The sequence below is a fragment of the Dermochelys coriacea genome, chromosome 2 (assembly GCF_009764565.3).
Source record: "Dermochelys coriacea isolate rDerCor1 chromosome 2, rDerCor1.pri.v4, whole genome shotgun sequence".
NCBI classification, from domain to species: domain Eukaryota; kingdom Metazoa; phylum Chordata; order Testudines; family Dermochelyidae; genus Dermochelys; species Dermochelys coriacea.
Window position 1 is genome coordinate 88,046,477 of NC_050069.1, and position 27,831 is coordinate 88,074,307.

At 38.9% G+C, this 27,831-nt stretch overlaps 1 protein-coding gene across 50 annotated transcripts in view; it reads right to left on the bottom strand.

Moving 5' to 3' along the window:
- The window catches only part of EPB41L3 (erythrocyte membrane protein band 4.1 like 3), a 192,086-nt gene that overhangs the window by 36,997 nt on the left and 127,258 nt on the right, over positions 1-27,831 (bottom strand). For all 50 annotated transcript variants that reach the window (XM_043508069.1, XM_043508068.1, XM_043508070.1 and 47 more), the window contains exons 4-10: positions 16,122-16,226; positions 13,734-13,776; positions 9,066-9,141; positions 7,713-7,931; positions 7,319-7,406; positions 3,729-3,881; positions 181-278 (exon numbers count right to left, since the gene is read on the bottom strand). In XM_043508069.1, the coding sequence (XP_043364004.1) occupies positions 181-278; positions 3,729-3,881; positions 7,319-7,406; positions 7,713-7,931; positions 9,066-9,141; positions 13,734-13,776; positions 16,122-16,226 (782 nt within the window). The remainder of the gene's footprint in view (positions 1-180; positions 279-3,728; positions 3,882-7,318; positions 7,407-7,712; positions 7,932-9,065; positions 9,142-13,733; positions 13,777-16,121; positions 16,227-27,831) is intronic.

The following is a 27,831-nucleotide window of genomic DNA, read 5'->3' on the forward strand; positions in this document are numbered from 1 at the left end:
AATAATTTTGGTGAAGCATTACAAATACTTCGGGAATAGTAATCTTTCCACATATGGTTCCAAATCAGCGATCAGAAAGGTAATAATTTGATCCCAAGTCATTTGGCCGTATTAGCACAATTGTTCTTTTTTTTTTTTTGGTCGGGCTTTATTCTAAATTAGGAAGGAAACCCCACATACCTGAAAAATGTGTGGTGTTCAACACATACTTTCCATAAACGCTTTGCAGCACGATGATTTGGCAACTTAAACCCAATAGTGCTTTCAAACTGTTCAAACTAGGTAGAAAGAAAGAAAAACAGTAGTTATAGATTGCCAGAAGGAACCACTATCATCATTTAGCCTGACCTCCTTCATAACACAGGACATAGCACTTCCCTGAATTAATTCCTTTTGGAAATAGCGTGGCTCTTTTACAAAAACATCCAACCTTGATTAAAAAAATTGCCACCACAACCCCTGGTAACTTGTTCTACTTGTTAATTACCCTCATTGTTAAAATTTTTCACCTTATTTCCAAATTTGAATTTGTCTAGCTTTACTTCCAGCCAATCCTTTCTCTGCTAATTTGAAGAGCTCATTATCAAATATTTGTTCCCTGTGAGAGTATTTATAGACTGTAATCAAACCACCCCTTAAGCTTCTCTTTGTTAAGCTAAACAGATTGAGCTACTTGAGTCTATCACTATAAAGCATGTTTTCTAATCACAGAATCATAGAACTGGAAGGGACCTTGAGGGGTCATCTAGTCCAGTCCCCTGCACTCAAGGCAGGACTAAGTATTATATAGACAATCTCTGACAGGTATTTTTCTAACCTGCTCCTAAAATCTCCTGTGACAGAGGTTCCACAGCCTCCCTAGGCAATTTATTTCAGTGCTTAACTACTCTGACAGGAAGTTTTCCCTAAAGTCCAACCTAAACCTCCCTTGCTGCAATTTAAGCCCATTACTTCTTGTCCTATCCTCAGAGGTTAACCAGAACAATTTACCTCCTCCTCCTTGTAACTACCTTTTATGTACATGAAAATGTTATGTCCCCCCCTCAGTCTCCTCTTCTCCAGACTAAACAAACCTATTTTTTTCCAATCTTCAGTCATGTTTTCTAGACCCTTAATAATTTTTGTTGCTCTTCTCTGGACTTTCTCTAATTTGTCCACATCTTTCCTGAAATGTGGTTCCCAGAATAGGATGCAGTACTCCAATTGAGGCCTAATCAGCGCAGAGCAGAGAAGAATTACTTCTTATGTCTTGCTTACAACATTCCTGCTAATACATCTATAACGGGGCACACTCACTTCTCGCAAGCCCCTGGACCCCCCCCCCCCCGCCAAGTGTGTGTGCCTGCACTCTGTGGTGCGTCTTTGATGACTCAGCCGTGCAGCCGAGTCACACACAGTCTGTCTCTGTGTTAAAAGCAAAGCAAATCCCTTTCGGGGTACAAGTCACACAGGGTCTCTCTTAGTGCCCTCAGTAATGCCTCAGTTTGTCCCTGCTCCAGAATAGAGCGGTGCCCCAGGGCTCCTTCCCTGGAGGCAATGTCTTTGCCCTCTCAGGGCCCTTGGGGCCCCAGCTCTTTAACTGGGCTGCTACAGTTCAGTTCCCACTCTGGGGTATCTCAGTGTTTAGCCACTTCCCCCAATGACTAATGGGGAGGGTGGGGGAACTGGGGACTGCCCACTACTCCAGGTCACAGGCCAGGGACCCAGTAGATAGCAGCTGTCACTCTGTCCCTTTATCTCAGGCTTCATCTACACTACAGCCAGGATCTACCCTCTGAGATCGATCCACCGGCGGTCGATTTAGCGGGTCTAGTGAAGACCTGCCAAATGGACAGCAGCTTGCTCTTCAGTCGACCCCTGTATTCTGCCCCTGACAAAAAGAATAAGGTAAGCCGATGGGAGAGTTAATGTAGCTGGAGTTGCGTAGTGTAGGTCGACTTACCATGGTAGCGTAGACATTGCCTAAGTTGTGCTACTGTTCTAATTCCCTGGGCCAATTTCCTGTGGCCCCATGCTGTCTTCACCCTTACCTCAGGGCCTTGTCCTGATGGAGTCCCTGCAACCAGCTCAGGGCTCCTTCTCACCCTCCCTGGCTTCTGGCAGCACTACCTCGTCCAAGGTCCTGCAGCTTCCTCAGCCAGCACACACCATGTACACTCCTCCAGTTCTAGCAAGGAACTGAACCTCCCTCTTGCCCTGCAGCTCTTCTTATACTGACCCACTGGGCCCTGATTGGCTGCTTCCCACACAGCTGCTCTAGGCAGTCTGGAGGACCTCTCTACTGGCCTTTTCTGTAGTGGAGCTTGGCAGGGCCACAAAGCCTCTAGCAGCGGGCCTCAAGGCCTAGTCCACCCCATCACAACATCCCAAAATTATGTTTGCTTTTTTTGTAACAGTGTTACACTGTCGACTCGCATTTAGCTTGTGATCCACTATGACCCTCAGATCCCTTTCCGCCGTACTCCTTCCTAGTCAGTCATTTCCCATTTTGTACATGTGCAACTGATTGTTCCTTCATAAGTGAGGCACTTTGCATTTGTCCTTATTGAATTTCACCCTATTTGCTTCAGACCATTTCTCCAGTTTGTCTAGATACAATTTCATATTCATTTTCTCTACCTATATAACTTCATTACCCATATGTATATACCTGCACATCTCTACCAATATATAGACATACATTCTCCTGATTCCTGTCTTGAAATCCCGGCTTGGGTGGTGATGGAATAGTTTGTTAGGACTATGAGGAGTGAGAGTTTATTGATTAAGATGGCTGCTTTATGCATTGTAGCACAGAACAGACTTTTTAAGAAAGGACTCGGGAGATTTAGGAGAAAGATTTATGTGGTTAGTGCCTCTCAACTATTTGTTGCTCTAATGTTTTAACAACTGCAATGAGAAAACATCTGGATTTTCTGACAGTAGCCTGAGGTGAGAAAGAGTCCCCTAAGACTGATTTGGGTTTCAGAGACCACTAGGATTAAGGAGGTATATCAGAAAGGAACTAGAGTTAGTAAATGAGAGTGGGAAGCGTTTGGCTAATCTATCTCTATAGATATGAATACCTTCAGAAGCAAATGAGAAGGGCAGGTCATCGAAAGGGTTTGTGGTGGATGCTATGCATCCAGTCAAACCACCAGAGGGCACTCTTCATACAATAGTTCATAACATCTTCAAGCACTTCAGAAGACGAAGTGCTGTAGATCTGAAACGACTAACAGTCTTATGTACCAATATTACTGATGGATAGATATTTGATTTCATTGATTTAGTATTCCAGGATATCTGTAAAGATCTGAATGTGTGGCCTATGTGCTCCTCTGACTGGGAAGGGCAAACAGACCCCATCTTAAACCATGTATAATCTCTGACCAGCTACAGTTATAAGCACCCAATAAATAAGTGTATTTACTAATATTTTATCAACATTTTTCACATTCACAAAATATTTATTACGAGGTATATGAGAGTGTTATCTTTAAATGCAATAGGACAAATTCATTCTTCGTGTTATTTCATGACCCAGAATGTGTATTCGACATATTTTAAATAAGGGGTTTGCCTAATCTTTCCTAAGAAAGGGAAAAAAATTCAACACATCTTAATTTAGATGAAGAGTATTGCTACAAACTTGTGAACAATGGCAAACAAACCACTCCATGATGTCACAAGATATTCTGAATAAGTTTCATTTACTATGCTTACCTCTCCTGTCAGGATATGCTTACCTCTCCTGGTCGGATTTTGATGTAGAAATTGTTCCTCTTGTATGAAATTTTCAGAACCTTTGGCCAAGCAAATCTATTTATCCTGAGTCTGTCTCGATATATTAAGAGACCACTGGCACAAACCCCTAACATGATTTCAACTCCTTCAGAATCCTGAAAAAGTAAGCAACAGTTTGTTGATTTCTTCTCTCCTTTTCCAAAGTTCCATAGTTTTTATATGTCATGTTCTTATTTGAGCTACATATTTAAACTGTGTTTGCTGTGGTGACTCATCAGGTAACCTTATTTACTTACTATTCATATCTATACAAACAGCTGTAAGGTGCCATATTTAACGACATCATATACAAAGAAGATGAAAGATTTTACTGAATAATAAAAACTTATCTGAAAGACTCCAAAAAGGAAAAAAAGACAGCATAAGAAGTTTAACTGTATTGATAATTGCTTTATTAAACAGTATTACCCCCCTAATGCTATAAGCACAATCATGAGACTTGGAGTGACGAGGGACATTTCTTTACTATCCTGTTTACTATGTCCTTCATCATCAAGATTGTTGGTCTTGTACAGTTTCACATCTAGTTCTTCCCAAGGTTATTTATTTATGTAGTTGCACCTATGCCCAACACTCTTCCTTCCTCATTTCTCTGCCAGTGTAAATGAATTCATAAACAAAACAAAACAAAAAAAAAGAGAAAAGGAAGCATTTAGAATGGAATGGATCCTTAAAGCTTATAGGGCTTGTGCTCTCACTCATTTTTTCTGAGAAACCAGGCTGCAGTTCACATTTCTCAGGATTTTAAGGAGGTGTCAAAAACACCCCTTTAGAAATCTTACAAAATAGACTAAAAAACTATCTTTGCCATTTACTATTACAGATGCATGCAGCTGGAGATTTGTCAAGGATTCATTTCTCATTATATTTGTGTCATCTAGCTTAAGTGCAATCGGAAACAAAAAGGTTATCACTTTAAGCTTGGAGGCTTTTTTAAAAACTATTTCAAAACAATTTTAAGTTAACAGCAATCTGACAACAGAACTTACAAAACGTTCATACTATGATAGTCATAAAATGAGTGAATTAGTTTCCTTTAGTCCTCTAGCAAATCATCTTTTAAAGATATACTGAAAATCTGGCTCATTTTAAGGTGAGCCAAAGACCAGGGGCATAGTTAATTTAGATGTAAAGGACATGCACAATTTGAAAATTCTACTGCAATTCAAAAATTGCTTATGCAGAACTATCTTAAGGTGAGATATACAGCAAAGAACTAGACAGTGTATAACACCGTACTGCACCATGAATGAGAGATCAATAAGAGATACAACAATAATGTGCGTGGGGGCCCTCAAAGGGGAAAGACACCTAAATAAAACTAGATTTCAGAGTTGGGATGTACTATCCAAAAATAAAATTTAATGTCTGCAGTGTATTTCAATTTTTCATTTTTCTAAGAATAAAGAAATGTTTAAACATACTGAGCCAGATTTTCAAAAAAAGGCTCGAGGTCCATATGCAAAATGCTCACACAATGTCCCAGATGTAAGGGACTATTTCACATTTTCTGTTTAAGAAAAGATTTCTTTCCTGAACTTTAACTTTTGTACCAGTAATAACTGCATTCAGGCCCAGATCCTGCCACCTCTATTCCCCAAGCTGTCCTGCTGATTTAAATGGGAGTACTTGAGGAAGAAGGTATTACTCAATGTGAGTAAGAGTGGCAGACTCTGGCTCTCAGTATATGGGTGAAGAGACTATTCAAGGCAGCTCTAAAGAGCAGCAAGGCCATAGCCACATTGGAGAATACATTACAAACACTTGTACAGTTTTGCATATGTAAGTGACTTACATAATTAACATCAAAATATTAATTCCCATTTATAAACTGGTGTCAGTCCAGTTTTCAAGAAGAGCACTTAATCAAGGAACAGAATAATTAACTTAGTGATTGTTTTCAGCCTTCAGCTCATTGATGCATCTTTCATTATATCTTCTCTAGTAAGCACCCCTAGTTTCTAGATAGTAAGCAACTTTGATATAAATACACATCAACTTTACTGAAAGTTTTGCCCTGATCCTTTTTGTTTTTCATACTCTGACAGATAAAACTGGGTAACAAGGTCTTTGTTGCACAGAACAGGTTACTCCAATAGTTGTATTCTTCTAGTTACCAGCATTTCTCCAGCATTACATGATTTTTTTGAGAGAATAACTAGGCTCTATTGCAAAATAACTAACTTTTGGTATCAAAGACCAAAACATATTTTGCACAAAAACTCACAAATGTTCTTTGTTGATCTCCCTCTGAGGGATGGAGGATGTTAAAACGCTACAAAGAAAGGAGTGACATTTCCTATTCCAGTTCTAGCTTTGCTCCAAATGTGCTTCAAGATCTTGTGCATACATGCAAGAGACAAGAAAAGCAACAGCATGCCTAGTGGGAGAATGCTGTCCACTGAGCCATAGTCAGTGTTTTTGTTTTCAGTGTAGGCAATTAATAGACTACAAAGGATTACCTTGAATTCTGTAATACACATATACAGTTCCTATGAAATGCCTCATGCACATGGATGAAGGCCCTTTCAAGATCCAAGCAGCACATTTATCTCAACTGTTGAAAGGATCCGATGCAGAATGAAAATGGCTCTACAGTAATTTGACCCTTCACTAAAAATGTGATGTTCTTCCAAAGCTCTGGCTCTTTCATCCAGCATCAATTTGCCAAGGACATTTACTGACTTCACTCTACAGTTGCTGGAATCTATTAATCTTTTTCTGAATAGTGAAACAGAAAAACTAAAAAATAACCCTCCCGTAAGACTACAAAATGACTGGAGATCTCTCATTAACCTCACTGAGTGAGTACCTCTTGATCTGTGAATGTACCTAAGTTAGCTGATGATTTTAGAGACAGTTTCATCATGGGAGATTGATTCCAAGAGAGTTCCTAATCATTGGGCTAACTGAAACAAATACACTTCTTTCAATGAGAGCTAACCGTCAGTCCCTTTATCACTACCATTCTGATTAAGTTCCAATATGGTTAACAAAGTGCTTCAAAGTACTTTTGTAGTGTTAGAAGTGGTCTGTTTGTCTAGATAAAACACCATAATTGACTTTATTAAATTGGAAAATTCACCTGAATGAAACGACAATTGATCATTGTCTGGATGTCTTCTGATACAAATTCATGCATATTTTTCAAACAAATCTAGTCAATAGCTTTGAGGCTCATAACATTAACTGTTTCTTAGATGACGGCTTTCAAAAAAGATTTGTTTAATCAGCTTGACAGACTTTTTGAAACATGTGTATCAACAATTGATGGAACTGGAATCAACTAGTTAAATTCTGCAACAACTACAAAATGTAGCTGTGTTTACATCATGACACACTAATCACTTTGGGTCTATTTCTGCCATCTTTACTTACCTTAAGTAGTTACTTAAGCTCCAAGTTTTTCCACTGAAATCAGTAACAAAAATGAAATCAACAGGACCTTGTGAAATAAAGTACTAGTCAAGCTGAGAAGGGGTATAGAAATGGGCCCATAATATGAAACAGAGTTTTTAATTGTAGTCCAGACCTTGGCATGATGTAGATCCACTCCATACATGGATAGTTTTTTGGCATTCTCCAAGAAATGCATCTCAGCCTCTGCAGGTGTCATTCCCCTGAAGAAAAAAGTCATTACTAGTGTCAGTTTTGAGCAAGCATAATATGGAATAAACTTCAGTACATGGGAAACACATTCTGTCAGAATTTAGCTAGAAGCCATTACACACTTTACATCATTATCATCCACGCTAAAGAACATTTTTTTTGCTAGCCAAACAGTCTCGCTCCTTCAAAAGACCTGTAGAGAACTGTTAGTTCCCTAAAAATAACACTTTCCAGCAGATTCTAATATTTCACATGGAGGATGCTCAAGCTCCAAAGTTGAGCGAAAGCTGGATTTTACATTCAGGTCCGCTGCTCACCTGTGGCTCTTGTGCAGCTCGATTACTTTGTCTTCCAGTTCTTTAGTATGATTTGGTGCAAACCGGAATTCACTGACATAGTCACTTCCATATTCATCAGGATCATAATCTCCAAGTTCTGACTGAACAGTATAGGACCCCAAAAGAGCAAGAGTAACAAAAGAACAAGGCAGCCGTCCAGACACTATGTCATCTCTTAGCTGCAAGCAGAGGTAGTACCTACAATAAATAAAAGCAAGAGTTTATAGGAATTCTTCCAGCACTTTTAGAGAAGTGATGTGAGACAATCATTAGTAAGAATTTCTGGGTTCTTTCCCTGACTCTGCCACTGATAGTTCCTGGGCTAAACACCCAATTTATGACCAAGATCCTCCATGTGTAAAACTGCGATAAATGCTTGCCTATGTAATAAATGAGTCTTAACTCTTAAATAACTAATCCTTGTAAAGCACTTTGAGATCCATTGATGAAATAGGCCACTCTCTGTGTTTTATAACTATAGTATAAGTCAGGGGTTCTCAACCTTTCTCTTTCTGAGGCCCCCGCAACATGCTATAAAAACTCCCCGGCTCAGCTGTGCTGCAACAACTGGTTTTCTGCATAGAAAAGCCAGGGCTGGTGTTAGGATATAGCAAGCAGGGCAATTACCCGGGGCCCCATACCACATTACGAGGCATTACGAAGCTAAGTTGCTCAGGCTTCGGCTTCAATGCCGGGTTGTGGGGCTCAAGGCCCCAGGCTGTGGTCCCACGTGGCGGGGATTTGGCTTTCTGGCCTGGGCTCTAGAGACTCTAATGCCAGCCATACTTGGTGGACTCCCTGAAACCTGCTCATGATCCCACAGGAGTCCCGGACCCGTGGTTGAGAACCACTGGTATAAGTTACAGAGAAAATTCCCCATTATATATTAACTATATTAAGGTATCTACTGTCATGCAGATATCCTGAGCAATTCATCTTATTTGACTTATAATTTTCTGTAATAAGCACTTTAGAAATATCAGTTAATTGATTAGCTAAAAAGCAAAAACAACAAATTACTACTTCTCAAAAAGGCAGCTATGCTGCTAAAAATGATCCCATTAATCATGCAATGTGAGGGCCCCATGGAAGAAACTGAAAATAGTTTCAGAGGAACTAGAAAGGAAGGGTGGTTTAGTGGCTAAGGCACAGAACTGGGAAACAGAAAATCCTGACCGTACCACAGATTTACAGCAAGACCTTGGGCAAATTGCTTAATCTCTGCATCTGAGTCCACATCTGAATAATGGGGGATCATAAGTCTTCCTTTCTCTCATCCTTTGCCTGTATGTTTAAAAGCACTTTTGGAATGGTATTTATTGTTTCAAATACCTGGTAATATCTTCAGACAGCTGGGAAGGATCTGGAGGGTAAAATTTCACATTAAAGGAGAACTGCCAAGCACCACCTGAAAAAAACCCACAAGTTCAGTGAAATTGCCTACACAAGTAAAAATGAAGATGTTCACACTGTTAAATTACTAGCAATCTAAAAGATAAATTAGTAAATATTCCAGTCAAATACTCAGTAATGACAGGATTTATATTCTTCTTCTTGTATGCAATATTTAAGATACCTTCCTGCTTTTCACAGTTACAGTTTTAGGCCTACAGTTCTTTTCTTGCACAGTGAACCGTCATTTATTTTTAATGCTCTGAAAATTTAGCAAGAAAAGACTCTGTTTACTGAGATTAGATACATTAAAAAGTAGCCTATAGAAATAAAATAAAAAGAAAACAAAAACGTGGAGATAAGCACGGGAAACACCACAGGCTAAAAATGAAAATGAGCTTTAAATATGTGACCACAATTATGTGCAAAATAGATAATTCTATCTGTCTATAAACCCCCATTCAGCAGTGTCTGACTGCTGTCTTAGCACACACTCTGTCTCTTTAGCCTGCATAAATCATCATATAGACAAAATTGCAAGGACAAATTTAGAGGCCATTTTACTGAAAAAAATGGACCCAAATTTTTAACACTAGGGAAACATTAGTAATTGTAATACTTTAGATAACTCATGTCAGTCACCAATTTAGGTCACAGGCAATAACTTTACACATCTTATAAGACATTTTTAATAGGACCTTACTTTTCAGTACTATTGATTAAAAAAATACCAAGAACATTCCAAAAAAGTAGGGAAAATTTAACAGGATAAGGATTCCTAGAAGATAAAACGGATGTCTCATGTTTAATAAATGGCACAGATAAAAAAGCCAAATGCTTGGCTAACTAGCAAAAACAACAACAACAAAACAACCAACTCTCCCCCGCAACCTCTGGTAAAGCCTACCAGCAACCAAGATTCTGTTGCATTAATTACATAGATCTTCACCTATACTACTACTACAGAGACCCTGTATTAGTTGATCACCCCCCTACACACAACCAGTATGTGAGGTGACATTACTGCGGGAATTGAGAAATGGACCTCAAGATAACCTGACGCTTTTATTTTCTAAAATATGGTAACCTATTAAAATACAGCATTGAACTGAAAAATATACTTTAAAAAAAATGTCCAATACACCTGTATAGGGATAGCTCAGTGGCTTGACCCTTGGCCTGCTAAACCCAGGGTTGTGAGTTCAATCCTTGAGGAGGCCATTTAGCGATCTGGGGCAAAAACTGGGGATTGGTCCTGCTTTGAGCAGGGGGTTGAACTAGATGACCTCCTGAGGTCCCTTCCAATCCATGATATTCTATAATGATGGTTACAGATTTTTTAGTGGGCACTATGTGAAACAGGACTCCTCTTTATAAACTCTACAGTATATTCTTTCATGCTAGCACAACTAATAGGTATTTTGCACTGTCTAAATTGTGATGAACATATGTTTTGAAGGTGTGTCAACTTCTACTACTGGATTTTATGCTGGATAGAAGAGAGGAAGTGTTAATGTTGACTATATTGCAAATGCTACTTTTAAATTGCCTTAAAATTCCACAAGTTTTCTTGATCATGTATTTGGGACTGTTTGTTTAGGGCCTACAATGAGATCTGTGTGGTTCATTACTTGCCTTATGCAGAAGGCCCCATTGACTTCAGGGCCTTCAGATCTTTAGCCGTACAGATCTCATTGCAGGATCAGGGGCCTTAATTTACTGAATCTATTTGAAAGCATAGTTTGTGTATGCTAAAAGAGTATGAAATTTAATACTGAGGAAGATAGCCCCAAATCCTCTGTGAAATTTTTGGATACATGTCCTCTTTTGAGAAAGAGAGAGAGAGAAGATCCCTTTGACAAACAAGAAATAAATTTAAATCCATATTGTGTGCCTTGGGAGTATGATTCTGTAAGAATAAAAAAAGTATAACAGGCCTGATTCTCTTCTGCTTATGCTGGTTTCAATCAAGCATAACTCTATTGAAGTCAATGCTTTTAAACTGGTGTGAGGAGAATCAGACCCAGAAACTCTATAAACAGTGTTGGCCAAATTCTTTTCTCAAATACTGGCTTGGATTTCCTCCTGCCTGCAGTGGAACCGAGCACTCCTGAAAGCAGAAATTTGTCCTATATTCTCATTAGTATTCAATACGATTATGGTTTTAATCATTCATGAAATATATAACTTGTAAGATAGTTTTATTATTCCAAAGTTCTTAACAGAGTTATCGAACCAAGCAAATTAACACTGTCATCTATGACAACTCTAACTGTTCCCAGTGTCAACTGTAGGCCTAGACTTTCCTGCTCTAGTTAGTCTCTTGCTGTCACAGTCTTTCATTGTCTAGCTCTTAGATAAGACACACATTAAATACATTGCAATCAACTGTAAGTAGCTGGACTGCTTTAATTGCATCAACAATCTACATAACTTATCAAAGTCTACAGCACTTTCTTTTCCTGTGATAACTTTTCAGTATCCTATTAAAAATTACACAATGGAACACAGATTTTAATTATTTTTCATTACACATCATTTTTCGATAGTATATATAATATCTAGGATAGTTTAGAAAAGGTGAAGTTAGAGTATTTTTCAAAATGATTAAGGGAAGTTTTCCACACAAAGTTTAAATTAACCCTTTGAATCTTGAAATGGCAACCTACTATTTTAGGACTTGATCCAAGAAACACAAACTACCAGATGTAATTACTTGTAAATGCTAGGGTGCTGAACGTGATTATTTATAAGGTGTGTGGAGGAGAATAGTGAAGTTTTGTTGCCAAAATTAAATCACATTTATAAACATTACATCAGGTTTCCAAAGAGCTATTGGAGGAAAAGAAAGGCAGGTCACATTTTGAGCCTAGCAGCCTTGACACAGGGTCCCTTCAAGACATTTTTGGATTACTAACACAGCATACAGCTAAATTTAACAACTGAGCCTTTTAAAATGTTCACATGAAGCAGAAAATTGATTCTCCTTGTGAAGCAGTAAGTCATCTTAGGAACAAAGTTCATGTTATTGGAGAAATGCAGGAACAAGATAAAAATGTTTTGGGTAGAGGGATATCTGTACTAACACAGTTATGTGTTTTGGTATGTGAGACCAGCAGTGCTCCCAGACATGACCCAAATGACAGTAATTCAAAGAAAACAATTTATATCTTGTGACCCAGGCCCCAAAGATTATATTACTTAATGCTCAGTTTAGATTTTTCCCCTCTCTGTAAATGTCAATTTGTTTTTTGCAATGAGACATTTATATTTCATGATCCTGACCAATTGATTGATTTTGTTAGGGGGTAAAAAAAATGAAGAAAAATGTCCAACAATTCTTCTTCTTCAGATTCAGAAACAGACCTGAATAAATAATATGAAACTTAACATTTGAGATGGGGCTTAATGATAAAAGTGATGTTTTCTCTTGAAGGGGGAGTGCAGTATTCATGGAGACATCTCCAACTACCTGCGGCTCCCCCCATGCCTTCCCCATACGGTACCAGTCCTTGAGGCTGGGGAGGGTGAGGTTAGAGTTCAGACCTGCAAGTGATTGGTAGGTTTGCACCCCACTGGTCATTCTAACTGGTAACTCAGGCCCAAGGGGTGAGGGCATTTAAAGAACCACTTGCTTGGGTAAGAAATATTCCTGCTCCACAGGCTGCCAGACAGAGAGCTTCTCTTGTAGTGATCCACCCCTACACACTACAGTGGACTGGAATCTCCCACTGAGGCAATATGTTATTTATGGCTCAGTTGAGTGGAGTTCAATTGTCCTTGTCCTCCACTCTTTCTGGGTCTCTGTGCCTTACAGCAAGTTAGACAGATTGTCACATTTGGAGTCAGGTCATCCTCCACTTCCCTGCTTGATCCAGCAGAGTCCTGATATAATTATAAACATGTGTTTTGGTGTAGGCAGATGATGTAGGTGGATGGGTAGCAATTTGTTATGGTGAGAAGTATTTATGATGTTTTTTGGATCTTTTAAGGGTGATATTATTTTTAATGTCTGAAAGGCACCCAAAGCACTGGGTGAGAAAATAGCAGGTATATGGTGTGGGGCAGTTCCAGTAAAGTGTCTAATTTCTCTCAGAAGGAGATGGCCATGAGGGCTTGGAGAGAGTGTGAATCTTTTTTGGGTAACCATTAGTTTGCTTGGTGGATTTATTTGTTGGGCAACAAATTAATAGTTAAGTACCAGGTTAACTTGGTTCATAAATGAAGTTGAATTTGGAGGCCTTAAACCATAAGTGTTGTGTCAGTGTGCTTAGTAGGGTTCTACCTGGATAGTGATCTTTCAGTTGTTACTGCTGCTTTATATAAAGTCATTTACATTGGCAATATGTTCTCTCAAATTGGGAAAGTGTGTTAATGTGAAACTCTTTGTATGAGTATGTAAGACTTTTCTCACACCATTTATTACATGCAAACAATGTGGAATACCAGGGAACGCAGCATTTCCAATTTTATACAAAGCAGTGTAAAGTTATTTTTCAATAAATGTTTTAATTTTGTTCAAAAGTATTTCATATTATCAACACTGCTCTCCATATTAAGACATTTCCCAGATCTCCTCATACAGACACATGATTAATTACAACTTACTTCGGATCTGCTTTTTGATTTCCTTTGCAGGGTCCAACCAGTTCTGAAAAGACATTTTTTTTTAATTTGACTAAAAATACAGTGAAAATTATTTTAAAACATTGATATTAATAGCACTGAAATGAGACAAAGTAATGTTCAGTGGCCTTTTAAAAACTCAGCAGCAGATGCCACGTTTGTTGGCTAAATTAACTTCTTGCTCCATCTCTCTCCTTTGGAATACTGTCGCTACAGCAATTATTTTACGTTAATACATTTATTTGATTCCTTAGAGGGTTTCGTTGTTGTTGTAAGAACTTCTTAGATCACAGGAACCTGCAGATTAGTTTAGAACACAGGCATCCTGTGACTGCATGTCCACTGACCTTTCATTAGCACACCAGGAGGCTCTTATTTGCTTAAACCTTGAAAGGCTGCAGGGACTGAAGAGTCTGGCCCTGCTAAGGTACATAAAGAGGAGGAAGAGGACATGAGCCTCTCCTCTATTTGTGCCCCAGTGGAGGAATCAGGCTCTAATCCATTGAGGAGTGCAGATACTGTCCCTTGCTAGAATTTCTGCCAGTGCTAGCTACCCAAAAGGGTGAGGTGGCCTGTGCAATGCCATCATCAGCAGAGCTGGTCAGGTGTATGAGAGAACTGTACAATACAGCTGTTGAAAGGATGGGGGAGCTGCGACTGCAGGGCATCCTCTCTGGCAGTCAAGGAGGGATTATGGCTGCATCACAATTCCGCTTGGGATATCTTACTTCAGCATAGTATCGCTAACCATTTCAGCAGGCAGCATGGTGTAAAATCCACAGTCTGGACTGCTTTGTACCTGTTTTTCTATCTCAGATATTGGGAGGTTGTGTCCCTGGCCTTCAGCATTGTCTTAACCAATGCAAATTAATATTTAATATGCATATAGTTCATAACAAAAACAGTTTGTTAATCCCTTAGGAAAAATTCCACTTCTCCAAGGAAAAATAAACAAATATAGCAAAACCCAAAACCAAACAAACCCCAGAACAACCCTTGCACCTAACCCCCTCCCCCCCAGCCCTTAATAAGCTGGCAGCAGCCCAGAATCAATTAGTCAGTACTCCAAGATATGAGGCTACAAGAGTATAATATGCCACTATAATTAAGACTGCCTCAGGGTTTCTTTTTAAAGTCCTGTTTTGACATACTTGTAACTCAGGTAACTCAGATGGAAAAATGTGATGTGGATTCTCATACATCATAAAGATCTTCAGCCTGGAAAACATTTTTTCTATGTTGTGTGTGGGTGGGGTGGGGAGATGAAAAAGCTGTTTTTACATTGTAAAATGTAAAAAATATATGTAGAAATAAAAAATAAACTATTGCTCTGACACTATCATGTACATGTTTTAAAAATTAATTATTGACTTATTCTAGCCACTTTTGTAAAGTAACTTGAGATCTATAAATGTTAAACATCATTATTATTAATAATCTGACAGGATCTCTAAATACACACTTATTTTGGCCCCACTTCAGGAAAGCATGACTGTTCAGGGAAGTACTTAAGCACATGCTTACCTTGAGATTTAACTTAAAGTTAAGTACATACTTAAGTGCTTTCTTGAATCAAGATGGGAACAAGCACCTGCTTAATTGCTTTTTGCTTCAGTACCAAAAGTCTCATTTTAAAAAGTCCATAAATATAGAAAGCAAGGGTTCTCATTAAGACAGAAAACCACCACATACTTATATGAAAACCTGTTAGGGGACTCTTTTATAATATACATTTTAACCAAGACGTATCAAAAGGAAGTTAACAAAATACTTTAAAGAAATATTTAGAGAGTTCTCTGATGCTCCTGAGTGTCTACACTGTATATGTTGCATGGATCTTAGATCATCGTGTCCCAGTACTAATTGAGCAATAACGCTCAGGTAAAGATAACCTGAGTCTTGAAAGGGAATTAGCAGCAATACTGAATCAACTTCTGCCTATCTGTGTCACAACCTTAACATTAAATAAACTATTTTTAGTGTTAAATATATTTATGGTTGTAAATCTGACTTTCAAGGCAGTATTGGAACAAACCATACTAGAAAGGGAAAAGCTACACGATTAACTTATCATGCATCATAAATAACCAAGGCACAAGGAAGACAGGAGAATATTGTTCCTGTTCTTGGGAGGCACAAACAATTAAAAAAGAGATGGCATTAAATAAAGATGCATCCTTTGGGAGGAAAAACTAAAACATCAGTTCTGGATTGTAGGTAACTGATCACCGGGGAAAAAAAATCTGATGGCTGCATTTCCTATCCCGGGCAAACTCAAGATCAATGCCAGTTAGCAAGATTCCAGTACTGTTGATTTTCTTTCTACTTCCTTTTAATTCAAGAAAACCCTAACTGAAGTGTCTTTTTTACCTTTTGGTTTTCCATGTCTCTGTATGTTAGCCCAAAGTAGTCTTTTTCCAAAAGATTCAGATGCTCACATACTTTGTCAAACAATATTTGACCTCTAGAACGTTTCTATGGAAAACAAAAGAACATTTTCATCAATTTCAAAGTACAGCAACATTTAAATAAACTTTCTTGAGCATAATAAAGTTACGAAACCAATACTGATTTATCTGAACCTACACACCTTTCAAAAGCCATTGATTTGGAACTGTACAAAATCTGCTGAACTGGGCTAATTTGCCTCCTGTAAAAATTCAGGTCTCAATGTGGAGTTAAAAATAAATCAATAGTTGTAACATTCAAGGGGTATCTTAAAAGATTTCTTCTATCTCACAAATACTGGCACTTAATATATTCTGAGTTTATACTGCAGTAGAACTATAGCCTTCTCCATATGCAACAGTAGTAACAAACATTGGTCTCAAATACACACCTAAGCGGGTTTGAAACCTATGGATGATGGAGCAAAGGCATTTGTGTGGATTAGCCCCATGAAGTCCTTCTTTTATGTTTACACATGGGGGGGAAGGCGCTGATCCTGCATCCACAGAAGTCAATGGAAAAACTCCCATTACCATCATTGGGAGCTGGATTGGGTTAAGAAAGTGAAAGAAAAGGATTCTCCAGAATCCCACTGATATTTCTCAGCCCAGACCTCCTCTGTGAGAGGATAGTTAGTTTTTTATGCTTATTTAGGACCTGGCTATCTGCTGAGATTGTACCAGTTGTGGTGATGGTTTTGTTATATGAGCATATGCCCCTTACGAAGTACCGGTAGATTGAGTCCAAGAGAGCCATGAGTTTATAGCAACTTTCAAAAGCTGTAATTCTGAACCAGATAAAACTGGTGACCTGGAGGGGAACAGTTTCTATTAATAAACGAACAGCTGAAGTAAAACTGTTACAATAGTGAGTGATATTACAGTTCAACAAGCAACACTGCTAGGAGCATGAAACCTAAGGCAATCAATTCTAAGGTTTATCAATGAGTATTTTATTTATCAATGAATATTTAAGTTGTATTACGCTGCGTGAGAGCCAGATTCTCGGAGGCACTGAAGTGTCTCCTGTAAACTGTTGAGCACCTGCACTTCCCATTGAGACTAATGGGAGTGGTAAATATTCCACACATAGCAGGAGATGCTCAGCAAATTTTGGGCTGGATGTTAAGAACTCAAATTATTTCCTACTCTAAGCATAAGGTTTACAAGGCAAAAGACCCCTTTTTATGATCTGCCCGTGTGGCAATGCAATACTCGTTAGTTATGCCTTGTTATGTTATTTAGTCATATCTAAAGTTCATACTACACAGAATGCAAGCAGCATTCTGACCATCATTTCATCATGTGTTACATATCCCCCAAAGCTAGACCCTTTGCAGAATCTTCTTATATTAAGCATGAATACTTGTGTTTCTTTTGAGTCTGTGTGTATATAAACACACATATATACGCGCACACACAACTTTTTAGTTTAACATAAATATAAGCAGAACAGTTTCATTATCAGTAAAATTCAACAAGTATATAAGCAGAATAGTAATACTCTAGTACTTGTTGACTTTATTTTCATTAAAATAATGAACTAATGAAATAAAGAGCACTGTAGATATTATTATTTCAGTCTACTTCATATGACAATAAATTGTGTTTTGAGTAACACGGAGTAAATCCATTACAGTCTGTCACTCCACGAAATCTGGCCATTTAAAGTCTCAAACTGTTTTAGATTTGTTTTAAGTAAATAAAACAAATAAACGAACGGGAATGAAGGCTATTGTGCAATTCACTGCAAAGTGTTTGAGAAAAATTTTTGGAAATGGTAAGAGTAGTTGCACATTAACAACAACAAAGTAACACTTTACACTTACTTGACATTTTCCTCTTAAGATCTCAGGGCACTTTAAAAAGGTAGGAAAAAATTATCCCTGATGGGGAAATTAGGCACACAACTGCTAAAGTGACTTGTCCAAGATTCCACAGAAAATCTGCAACAGAGTAGGGCATAGACCAGAGGGGCCAGCTCCATAGCTGGTGTAAATTGGCATAACTCCATTTACTACAATGGAACTATGCCTTCCTATGCCAGCTGAGGATGTCGCCCCAGGGCATTGTACTAGTCACTTGCTTTAAACACTAGATTAAATTAAGTGCTTGGCTATATAGCCACTATTGCTGTAGACTTTTAAACAAATATTTATCCTCCAGCCAACAGATCCACTCTCCTAAACTCCAGAATTCAACAGATAATAGAAGTTGGCTGGTTTCTTTTTAGCTTTATATAGCTTTTTAATTACATCCAAAAGACAGAAACTACTACTGAGACACTGAGAAGAAAGGAAATCAAGACTTTCTAGCAGAAATCTGACAACTATTTGGTTTAAAACAGTAGACCACACCAGGTTTTCCCCACACTGTTGCTTTACTTTTTAATATCAATCTAAATGATGAGATCTCTGAATGGGAGTAAGTGCTAAGTAAATCTACAAAAATCTTTGTCTTAAGAAAAATAATATGACACAACTGTTACATTTACATGTATTTGCATTATGACAGCTCAATGTCCTGTCATTTAAAAGTCATGCAAGGTTTCAAGGCTGATTCCCCACTCTGGCACTTTGAGTGCAGAAGGTGGCGGCCCACAAGGATTCTAAAAATTAATACTGGCCACTCCAGGCTTGTATTAAACTCCCAAGGTTACAGCTTTTCTCTGACCTTGGATTGGTAGATGCTGCCACCACTCAAGTGCAGAACCCCTTTGAGAGCCCAGGTAGGTGCACTTGGGAATTCTTTCCTGTGGGGTACCCCCAAATCCTTTCACCCCCCTCCCCCGGGGGAAGAGCTGAGAAAAGAAAAAGAAGGAAATCAGCTGTTGTCCTCAGCTAATTAAACAACATGTGCACAAACCTCTTAAGACAAAAATCCTATTCTGTTCTTAAAAAAGGTAAATTTTATTAATAAAAAAAGAAAGAAAATATATTAGGGAACTCAGGCTATTGCTAGATTTTAAAAGAGCAATACAAGGATTAAGCACCAAGAATAGCTTTCTTGAGGTCCAGCTTAAAGGTTACAAGCAAAACAAAAGCACCTGGGGTTAGCACAGAGGAATCCACAAGCCATAAATAAATAAAAAGAGATAAACCTAATCACGACTTTCTAGACATTCCCTGATCTACTTACATATCTGGGGTTTCAAATAAATAGTTTCTAGGTCTGATACTGAGGACTTTTCATACCTGGCCCCCAGCTTCTCACAGCACAGCCGTTGCCCTGTCCCCTCTCCAGCCGGTAGAGCCACAGACAGACAGACAAAAGGGGAGTCTTTGTTCATTTTAAAAAGTTCTAGCCTTCCCGTTGGCTCTTTTGGCCAGATGCCCACTCACTTCCTTTTACCTATGCATCACAGTGAGACTTTTTAACCTTTTACAGGTAGAGCAATTACAGAACAGCTACTAAGAGGGATTTTATAGCTACTGGCTGGCTGGGTGTCCATAAAAGGGAGCTACCTACGCCTCCCTTCATTTATCACACAAGGTCAAAACTGAAGCTGTTTCAGCTGGAGGATCCATGCAGCCACAGCTTTGACAAATAGTACAGAGCAGCTGCAAGTTAAGGTGTTTTAAAGAAAACGTGTGAATGGAAATTGCCTTTAATATGTAGCTCCATTGTACAATAAGCATAAAAATAAGGCAGCTAAGTACAGTTAAAGACCAAATGTGATCTCTAATCACTTTTCTTATTGAAGTGTCACCCAAAAGGCCCAATCAGGGTCTCACTGTGCTCAGTGGGTATAGGTGACGAAGGTAAGAGCAAAAAGTTTGGCTAGCTGTGTGCAAAACTGGATGGTTCATGTTTTAGCTGTTATAAAATGTCCTCTACTTTCTCTAGCCTTTTTTTTTTCCCCTGTGCAGATACCCTCTACCTACTCAGGAAATCTCCACAGCTTTGTAGCTGCGTCGGAACGGAATATGGCAAAATCAGCTTCTTGTTATATGGCAGCTGCTAAAAAGGATGCTGTGATGAGGAAGGGGCTAAGGGAGGGGCCTTGCTGGGATGACATTCCTACCTTCCCATCACATCAGTGCCTGTTGGTATCAGGATAGATGAGCTTCATATGTCCAACCTTTCCATTGCCGCAATCAGATCTTAATGATTCGCAGTAAATTATCTCACGCTATATGTCTGGGTACTTATATGGCCCTTGTTATACAGTATATGAATGAGTTCTGGAACAGGTGCCACCACCTATGTCAGAGACCTCCTGCTGCAAACAGCAAGACAAGAGAAAAGGACACACATGCTTCCCACCCAAAAGCCACAGTCAAAGAATTTTTGCCAATTTGCATAACTGTTCATATATTTGTACAAATTCCTGTATATATTTGGGCAGGCCATAAAACAAGAACTCCGTTTAATAAAAAATGTTGAGCTTTTGAAAATCTGTTTTTGTTCCACACAGGAGTGAAAACAAGACCTTTCAGACGTTTCTTTAAAAAACACAAAACAAAACAAAAACAAAACAAAAAAACCACCCCACACACGAGAGAGAGAAAGAGACAATCCAGAATAGTCAAGGGGTTATACACTCAACTGGAACGTGGGAGACACAGGTTCAAATCCCTGTCTGATTCAGAGTTGGGACATGAACTTGGGTCTCACACTGCAGGTGACTGCCCTAACCACCAGGCAGGACACATACCTTCACTCCTCCTCTCTTCCTCCTTGTCCCCCCATACCATGGGCATGAGAAACCTCCCTGATGAAAACGTAATTGTAACAGATACATTTCCATCAAAAGTTTCAGTGTCAACAAACTGGCATTTTCTATTGGAAAAAACATTTCACTGATAAATTCCCAACCAGTTCTAGCACACAAACACCATTAGATGTGTGCACCTTCCCATTTGAAAATTATGATAATGTGGGGAGATAATTGCATATATAGATAGGACACAGTGTTTTAGTTAAAAGAAAAGGAGTACTTGTGGCACATTAGAGACTAACAAACTTATTAGAGCATAAGCTTTCGTGAGCTACAGCTCACTTCATCGGATGCATTTGGTGGAAAAAAAAAAGTTTTTTTTTCCACCAAATGCATCCGATGAAGTGAGCTGTAGCTCATGAAAGCTTATGCTCTAATAAATTTGTTAGTCTCTAAGGTGCCACAAGTACTCCTTTTCTTTTTGCGAATACAGACTAACACGGCTGCTACTCTGAAACCAGTGTTTTAGTTACGTGCCGTGTATCAATGAAACAAATAAATAAAACTTCCAGGCCATAATTAATTAATATTATTTTGCAGTGCCCAAAGGTGTGTTAGGCACATTACAGCAGAGAAGACATGGTCCTGCCCCTTAAGAGGGATAACAAACAGGAGAAGAGAGAGGAGGAAGGACAGTGGGTACAGCAACAAGATCACAAAGCTTCTCCATTTATGCCATAATATTTTCTAATATGATTCCTATCATCTGTTCCCTGGTGAAAAGCCCTAAGTAGTAAAGTAATGGGAGGAACAACTGTTTGTTAGTAAGACTCATAACTTAATTCTCTCAATGCCAAAAGTGTCAGGCCATTCTCAGCAATCTGTACTGATGTGCTTAGCAGAATCATAATAAGATCTTAAATCTGTACACTGGAAAGTCATGGATCAAAAAAGATATATTCCAATTTCCCTGTCTGCAAAAACATTTGCCCTCTAATCCAAGAGAACACCCTAAACAATTCAAACATAACAGCACCCTCCTCAAAAAATTCTTAAACACATTTCAAACATGAATGGGATTAAATGAGACATGGCCATTAAAAATCACAGAAAAATATTTGCTTAGAATTAGTTTGAGAGTGAGTGAGTGAGCAATAGAGTGAGAAATCTAGATTTGGATAATATAAAGTAGGAGAGAAGTTGTGAAGTAAAAAGGTAACTCTTCAGAGCTGTAGTTCCAGGTCTATTTCAAAACATACACATACTCTGCTCTCTCAATTCATACGAAACCCACAATTCTCACTGACCTGGGAACCAGAAAAGGCAGTAAATTGGTCAAGTTTCCTAGTAGAAAGGGCTAAAAGCAGTAGACTTGGCAGGTCCACACTTGTCAGTGATTCCCATATGCAAGGGAGAGGAGAAGATGCATCTTTTCTTTGTTACCCCCTTTTCTATTCTTGGATCTGTACCTCTCCCTTCTCAAGCTCCCCCAACTGGCTTCTGCAGATCCTACCGTGATAGATCGCCTACCTCTCCCACTCTGTTCCTTTTCCCTATCCTACTTTAGCAATCCCAACCCACCACTTCACCTCCCTTCTCCCCGATTACTCTAGCTTCCCTCCTTACTCCTCTCCAGTTCCCTCTTCTTCCCCTGACTGCTTCTTCTCTTTTTCCCCTTAAGAGCACCCCAGCAGTCACAACCCACCTGACCCTTCTCCCCTTCCCTGTCCTATGAACACACTCCCTATGTGTCTCCTAGCCACCAACTTCTTCAGCCCCACAATACTGAAAAGAAAGGCTGGAGTGAAGGGACTAAGAGTATGAAAAATAATGGCATAATATTCTTGTTAGTGAAACAAATTTATATTCTCTAGATATGTGTCCACTGGGAGGAAGTTATAGAGGTTTGAAATTCTCTTCAGCCTCTCATACCACAGTATTCATCCAAGCCATTACAGATACACACGCATACTTCCACACGTCATATTTCAGCAATAAAATATGAGACTGAAGTAACACATTACTCATCAGACATGAATGAGAAGCCTTAAAATTAAACACTTCAGCCTAGCATTGTATGGATAACAGGCTTACATCAGGCCAAGTATTCTCACTTGTTAACAGCAGGGTACAATCACTGATGTTTCCTAGAGCAGGGAAATAAGGAGGAAGTTTTTGTTCACTTATGCATTAAACTCATGAACTGCATTGTATTTGACAAGATGAAAGGACATAACAGTGACACAGTAGAAAAAGCTTTTGTATATTCTTTTGTGCTTTATACATTATGCCATTCTAGTCACCAAAATAAGTATTGTGAATTATTCTCATCAAACTTACACTAGAAAAGCGTTTTTATTATAAATCTATGAATCAATGACATCAGGGTTGAATGTTATTTGTTTAGGGTAACATCCACCTTGTGCTAGTTTCTTTCCAGGAAATTGACATGGGGACAGTGAGTATTGAACCTATCAATCCACAGGGGGCCAAATTAAGACTTTGCAAAAGATAGATATTCTGAAGTTGAGAGGTACGAGACACCCCCAGGAAGCTAACCAAACTTTCTGTTCTAGCTGAGAATTCTAGCAATAGTTGCTGCATTGTTAGGGCACTTAGAGTAAAACCAATTCATATTCCCTCTTCTAAAATACATGGAATCTGATCCTTCAACACATGTTTCTCTTTATCCTTGTCCCACTATCTAATCTTCTTCCAGATTCTGGCTTACGCCATGGTATTGAATCTCTTTCTGAGGGAGTGAAACATGTTGAGCACAGATTCCTACTACAGTTTTTCACTCAAGCCTTGTGCTACAGCAACTGCGCTGTCAAAGCAAAAGTTACTGAATTGTGACAAGATACTGCATGTTAGTGAAAGTCTACTGAGGATGGACAACAAACAGAATGGTCCACCACTGCCTCCAGCAGTAAGAGATGCCATCGTCTTGTTGGTCATGCTGGTGCTGTGAGGATCACAGAAAATTTCTCTCTTCAAAACTTAGGAGGACTTAAGGTATAATAATGGGACTGGTGAGAGGGCAAAAATGTAGCCAAGCAGAAAGCAGATTGGGTGCCTTCTCTCAGATGCACTGAAAAGGTTAGGCTGAGATGGCAGGGAGCTCCTAATTCTGAGAGCCAAGATGCTGCTTTAACTTCTGCCCCTGGCATAGGGCGCATGGGACAGGCATGGCATAGCGTAATGTACTCCATCATGCTCCTTTCCCTTCCTTCCCAGATACATCCCCTATGGGGTGGGGATGTGTGGCAGGCACTGGACCTGCATCTACAAACTCTATGCCAGTGGGAAGTTCTCCAACATTGGCACAGTTCGCTTTGTCATGCCTGACCTTGTCCTTGCCCTCCCCTGGCAATCTACTATTAGTGTGGAGAGCATGGGTCTGCATAGATGCCATCTCTGCTAGCTTTATCCCAGGGAGAAGTTCCCCTATGTCAGGGGAATTTCATGCTGGCCATTTGCATTCAGAATTCATCCCTATAAATTCACACACAATTCATATTTGTATCTACATGTGTGTGCGTACAGTCACTTAAGAGTGAATTACCCTGACTTCTATATACCTGGTTGAGTAGTAGAGTGGCAGGCTACCCCCTTCCTCTATTTTTAATTCACTGCTTGATTACTTTCCCTTTGCAAATATATCAGATATAGGGTGAGCAGGTTAGGAGCACAACACAACATTCTCATCTTAGAAATTAAAGCTATTACAGCGGCCAAAATGCCACGTTTTACAGTGAAGCTATTTTTGCATGCAATGCTGCAGTCTCATGTGTATACAAAATGCTGAACAAGGAGGACAAAAAGGCACAGCCCACTGCAGCAGGCAAGGAACGTCTGTCTTCTGAACGCAATTAAAAGTGACCACATTCAGCAGGAGTTCTATAGGCAAGATGGAAGCAAAGATGGAAAAAACATTACAAAAGGCTAGCTATACATTAATTTATTTTCATCACTGGTGCCCATCTTCTCCCTGTACAATAACTACAGGGCCAGAACAAAACAGAGTTCAAACACATTCTTTCTGTTCAATCGACCAAGGAGCACAGCAGTGCAAATAAATACTGTGGCTATGGGCATTAATTTTAAATTGAAAATGTGTGTGTATGTGTGTCTCACACACACACACACACACACACACACACACACACACCGTCACCCACCCGGAAAGTTGCCAGTGTAGCCCTTAAGAGTCAGAATTAGCACGAGTGACTTTTAGGTTGTTTATTTCAGCACACAACTGTTATAAAAATTACAGTGGGCATGACCATTGGAACGAAGACACGGATTAACATCATGCAACGTTGGCAGAAATAATTGGATTTTGAATGATTCTGAAGTTTTCTGATTCTCATTCCTAATTAGCATTTCCACTTTCCAGTGGGTCTTAACAATATAAATGTGTGCTTACTCTAATCTTGCATAGTGTAATATGTTTTGGCATGTGGCAGTACAGACCTTTTCCATTTCCTCTCATTCTTTTCAGTGCAGGTCTACTGACCATTTTTTCTTTCACAATGTGCCTCACGGAAAAGGCTAAATTTTTACTTTAACACTAATTTATAGTTTTTATCAATCCCACTGTTTTAACTGGAGTTTTGTCTGAGTAAGGAGGACAGGATTTGGCTCCATAAGTTTTGCAGGTTATTTTCTTATACACTTTCATTTTTGCATTGCAAAAAAAAAAATCACATGGTAGCCTCTTCACAATCTTTTTGCTAATCAAAAAGAGAAATGGAAAAAGTGTGCGTGTGTGTGTGTTGCAATATTGCTGTACTCCTGTTGGGCCCATAATATTAGATGGACAAGTTTGGTGAGATAGTATCTTTTATTGGACCAACTTCTGTTGGTGAAAGAGACAAGCTTACAAGCTACACAGAGCTAAGACTGGGAGAAGAGGTCTGTGTGGCTGGAAAGCTCGTCTCTCTCACCAACAGAAGTTGGTCCAATAAAAGATATTAACTCACCCACCTTCTCTCTCTAGTACACACACCCACTCACCCCATCTCCCCCATGCTTCATCTTCCACAATTAACCTTTGGTTTCAGAGTAGCAGCCGTGTTAGTCTGTATTCGCAAAAAGAAAAGGAGTACTTGTGGCACCTTAGAGACTAACAAATTTATTAGAGCACTAATAAATTTGTTAGTCTCTAAGGTGCCACAAGTACTCCTTTTCTTTTTACAATTAACCTTGTAGCAGAAACAAGCATAAATCCTTAGCTGGTTGTCAGAAATACTCTGTATTTGGTGTAGTGAGCATTCCCTCCCCTTCCCCTAGCGGAAAGATTTTATTCTCTACAGTAGGTCACACTCTGAACTGTTGATTTCCATGACAGTCTAATGTCAATACAATTGCACTTGTTCTTTCCTCATACTTCAGAGGTCTTGTACAAAAACTGGGACCAATCCTGAAAAACCTAATCTTTTCTCTCATGATTAGTTATATCAAAGTCAGTGGAACTAGTCATGTACAGACAAGTCTCCAGGATCTGGGTAATCACTGTAGTATTATCTGAGTGCCTCCCAAATATTTAAAAACTAAAACAACAATACTCTCTTCTTTCCCACACTGTAGAAGAACTACTTGATTAGTTTACATTTTTTGTTTGCTCTGTGTGCGTGTGTGTGTGTGTGTGTTATATATTATATAAAAAACTTTGCACTTATATTATATACAGCTATGAAAACTGACTTTTGCATTTAGTTTCAAATGCAATGAAGCCAGCAATCACTCATATCTCTTTGGGAATTAGCTCCATCTTCTAATCAGAGGTGTCTAACCTGTGGTCTTAAATTTGGACCCGCAAGGGTAACTATGTTAAGAATAATATTTGTATTTGATTATGAACTAAAGAGGGGTTCCATGGGGAAAAAAGGATGTGAAAGTGAGACAAAACCTACTTTTCCCATGTCCTTACTGTTTTTCTACTTTCCCCCCCATGTTGAGGAAATCTCCATCAAGAGATCTGTGGATTATTTCCATTCCAATTGTATCATCTAAAGAGTGGAAAGGGAACAGAATAGGGCACAGAATCTGCCCCAAAGTACTGATGGAGCATCTTGACCTTTTTGAAGTAGGTTTAGCCTCAGGCTGAAAAAGACGGCCCCACTGCTCAAGATCCATCTCTTGTGAAAGTTCTGTCTCCTGCATGTATAAGCTTTCCCCTGTTGGTCAACGTAGCTGTCGAGAGGTATTCTGGTCACGGAGGCTTGGTGTGATCTCTCAGATTGCTATGGCCAATGAATCCCATGGAGAGCTTTGAATGTTAGGGCAGAGACCCTGAACTGGATTCTGCACTCATGTGTATTACATTTACACATAGAATGCCTACACAATTCAGCACATTGTTAAAGGAAAACAGTTATTTTCTTACTCCCAATAATGCCCTAATATTTTCAAATATTAACATTTATTTAAATCAAATGAGAGCAAAAGCCAATTTTAACAAACGTGCCCCTTGCCTGATCCTTAAGGTTGCAAATGCATGGCATAGAATTTTTAAAAGCACCAATGTGATCAAACTGTTGAATTTAGGTTCCTAAGTCTCTTAGGTGCTTTGTGAAAATGTTCCCTGAGGGGTACCTAAACCCCAAATTTGACATACCTGGAAAATACAACATTTTGATAGAAATATCGTATGGATTATGTGAAACATTTTATAAATAGCTCACTACTCAGTCACCAAAAAATTAAAATCCAAGAAATTATGCTAAAGTTCTACCATAAACTGGTAAAGCCTACTAAATCAAAATTCAGATTACCATCTTGCAAAGTCTGAGGCAGTCATGTATACCTTTACACATGAGTAATCACATTGAAGTATTTAAGCAATGAGCCACCTGTCTCTTTCTACAGCAACTGTTGTCCTTTCAGTTTCATAATCAAACAGATATGCAGACTACTGTAAATAAATGTTTATGCAGACATGTGCTTCTCTTGGACCAGCATAAAATTC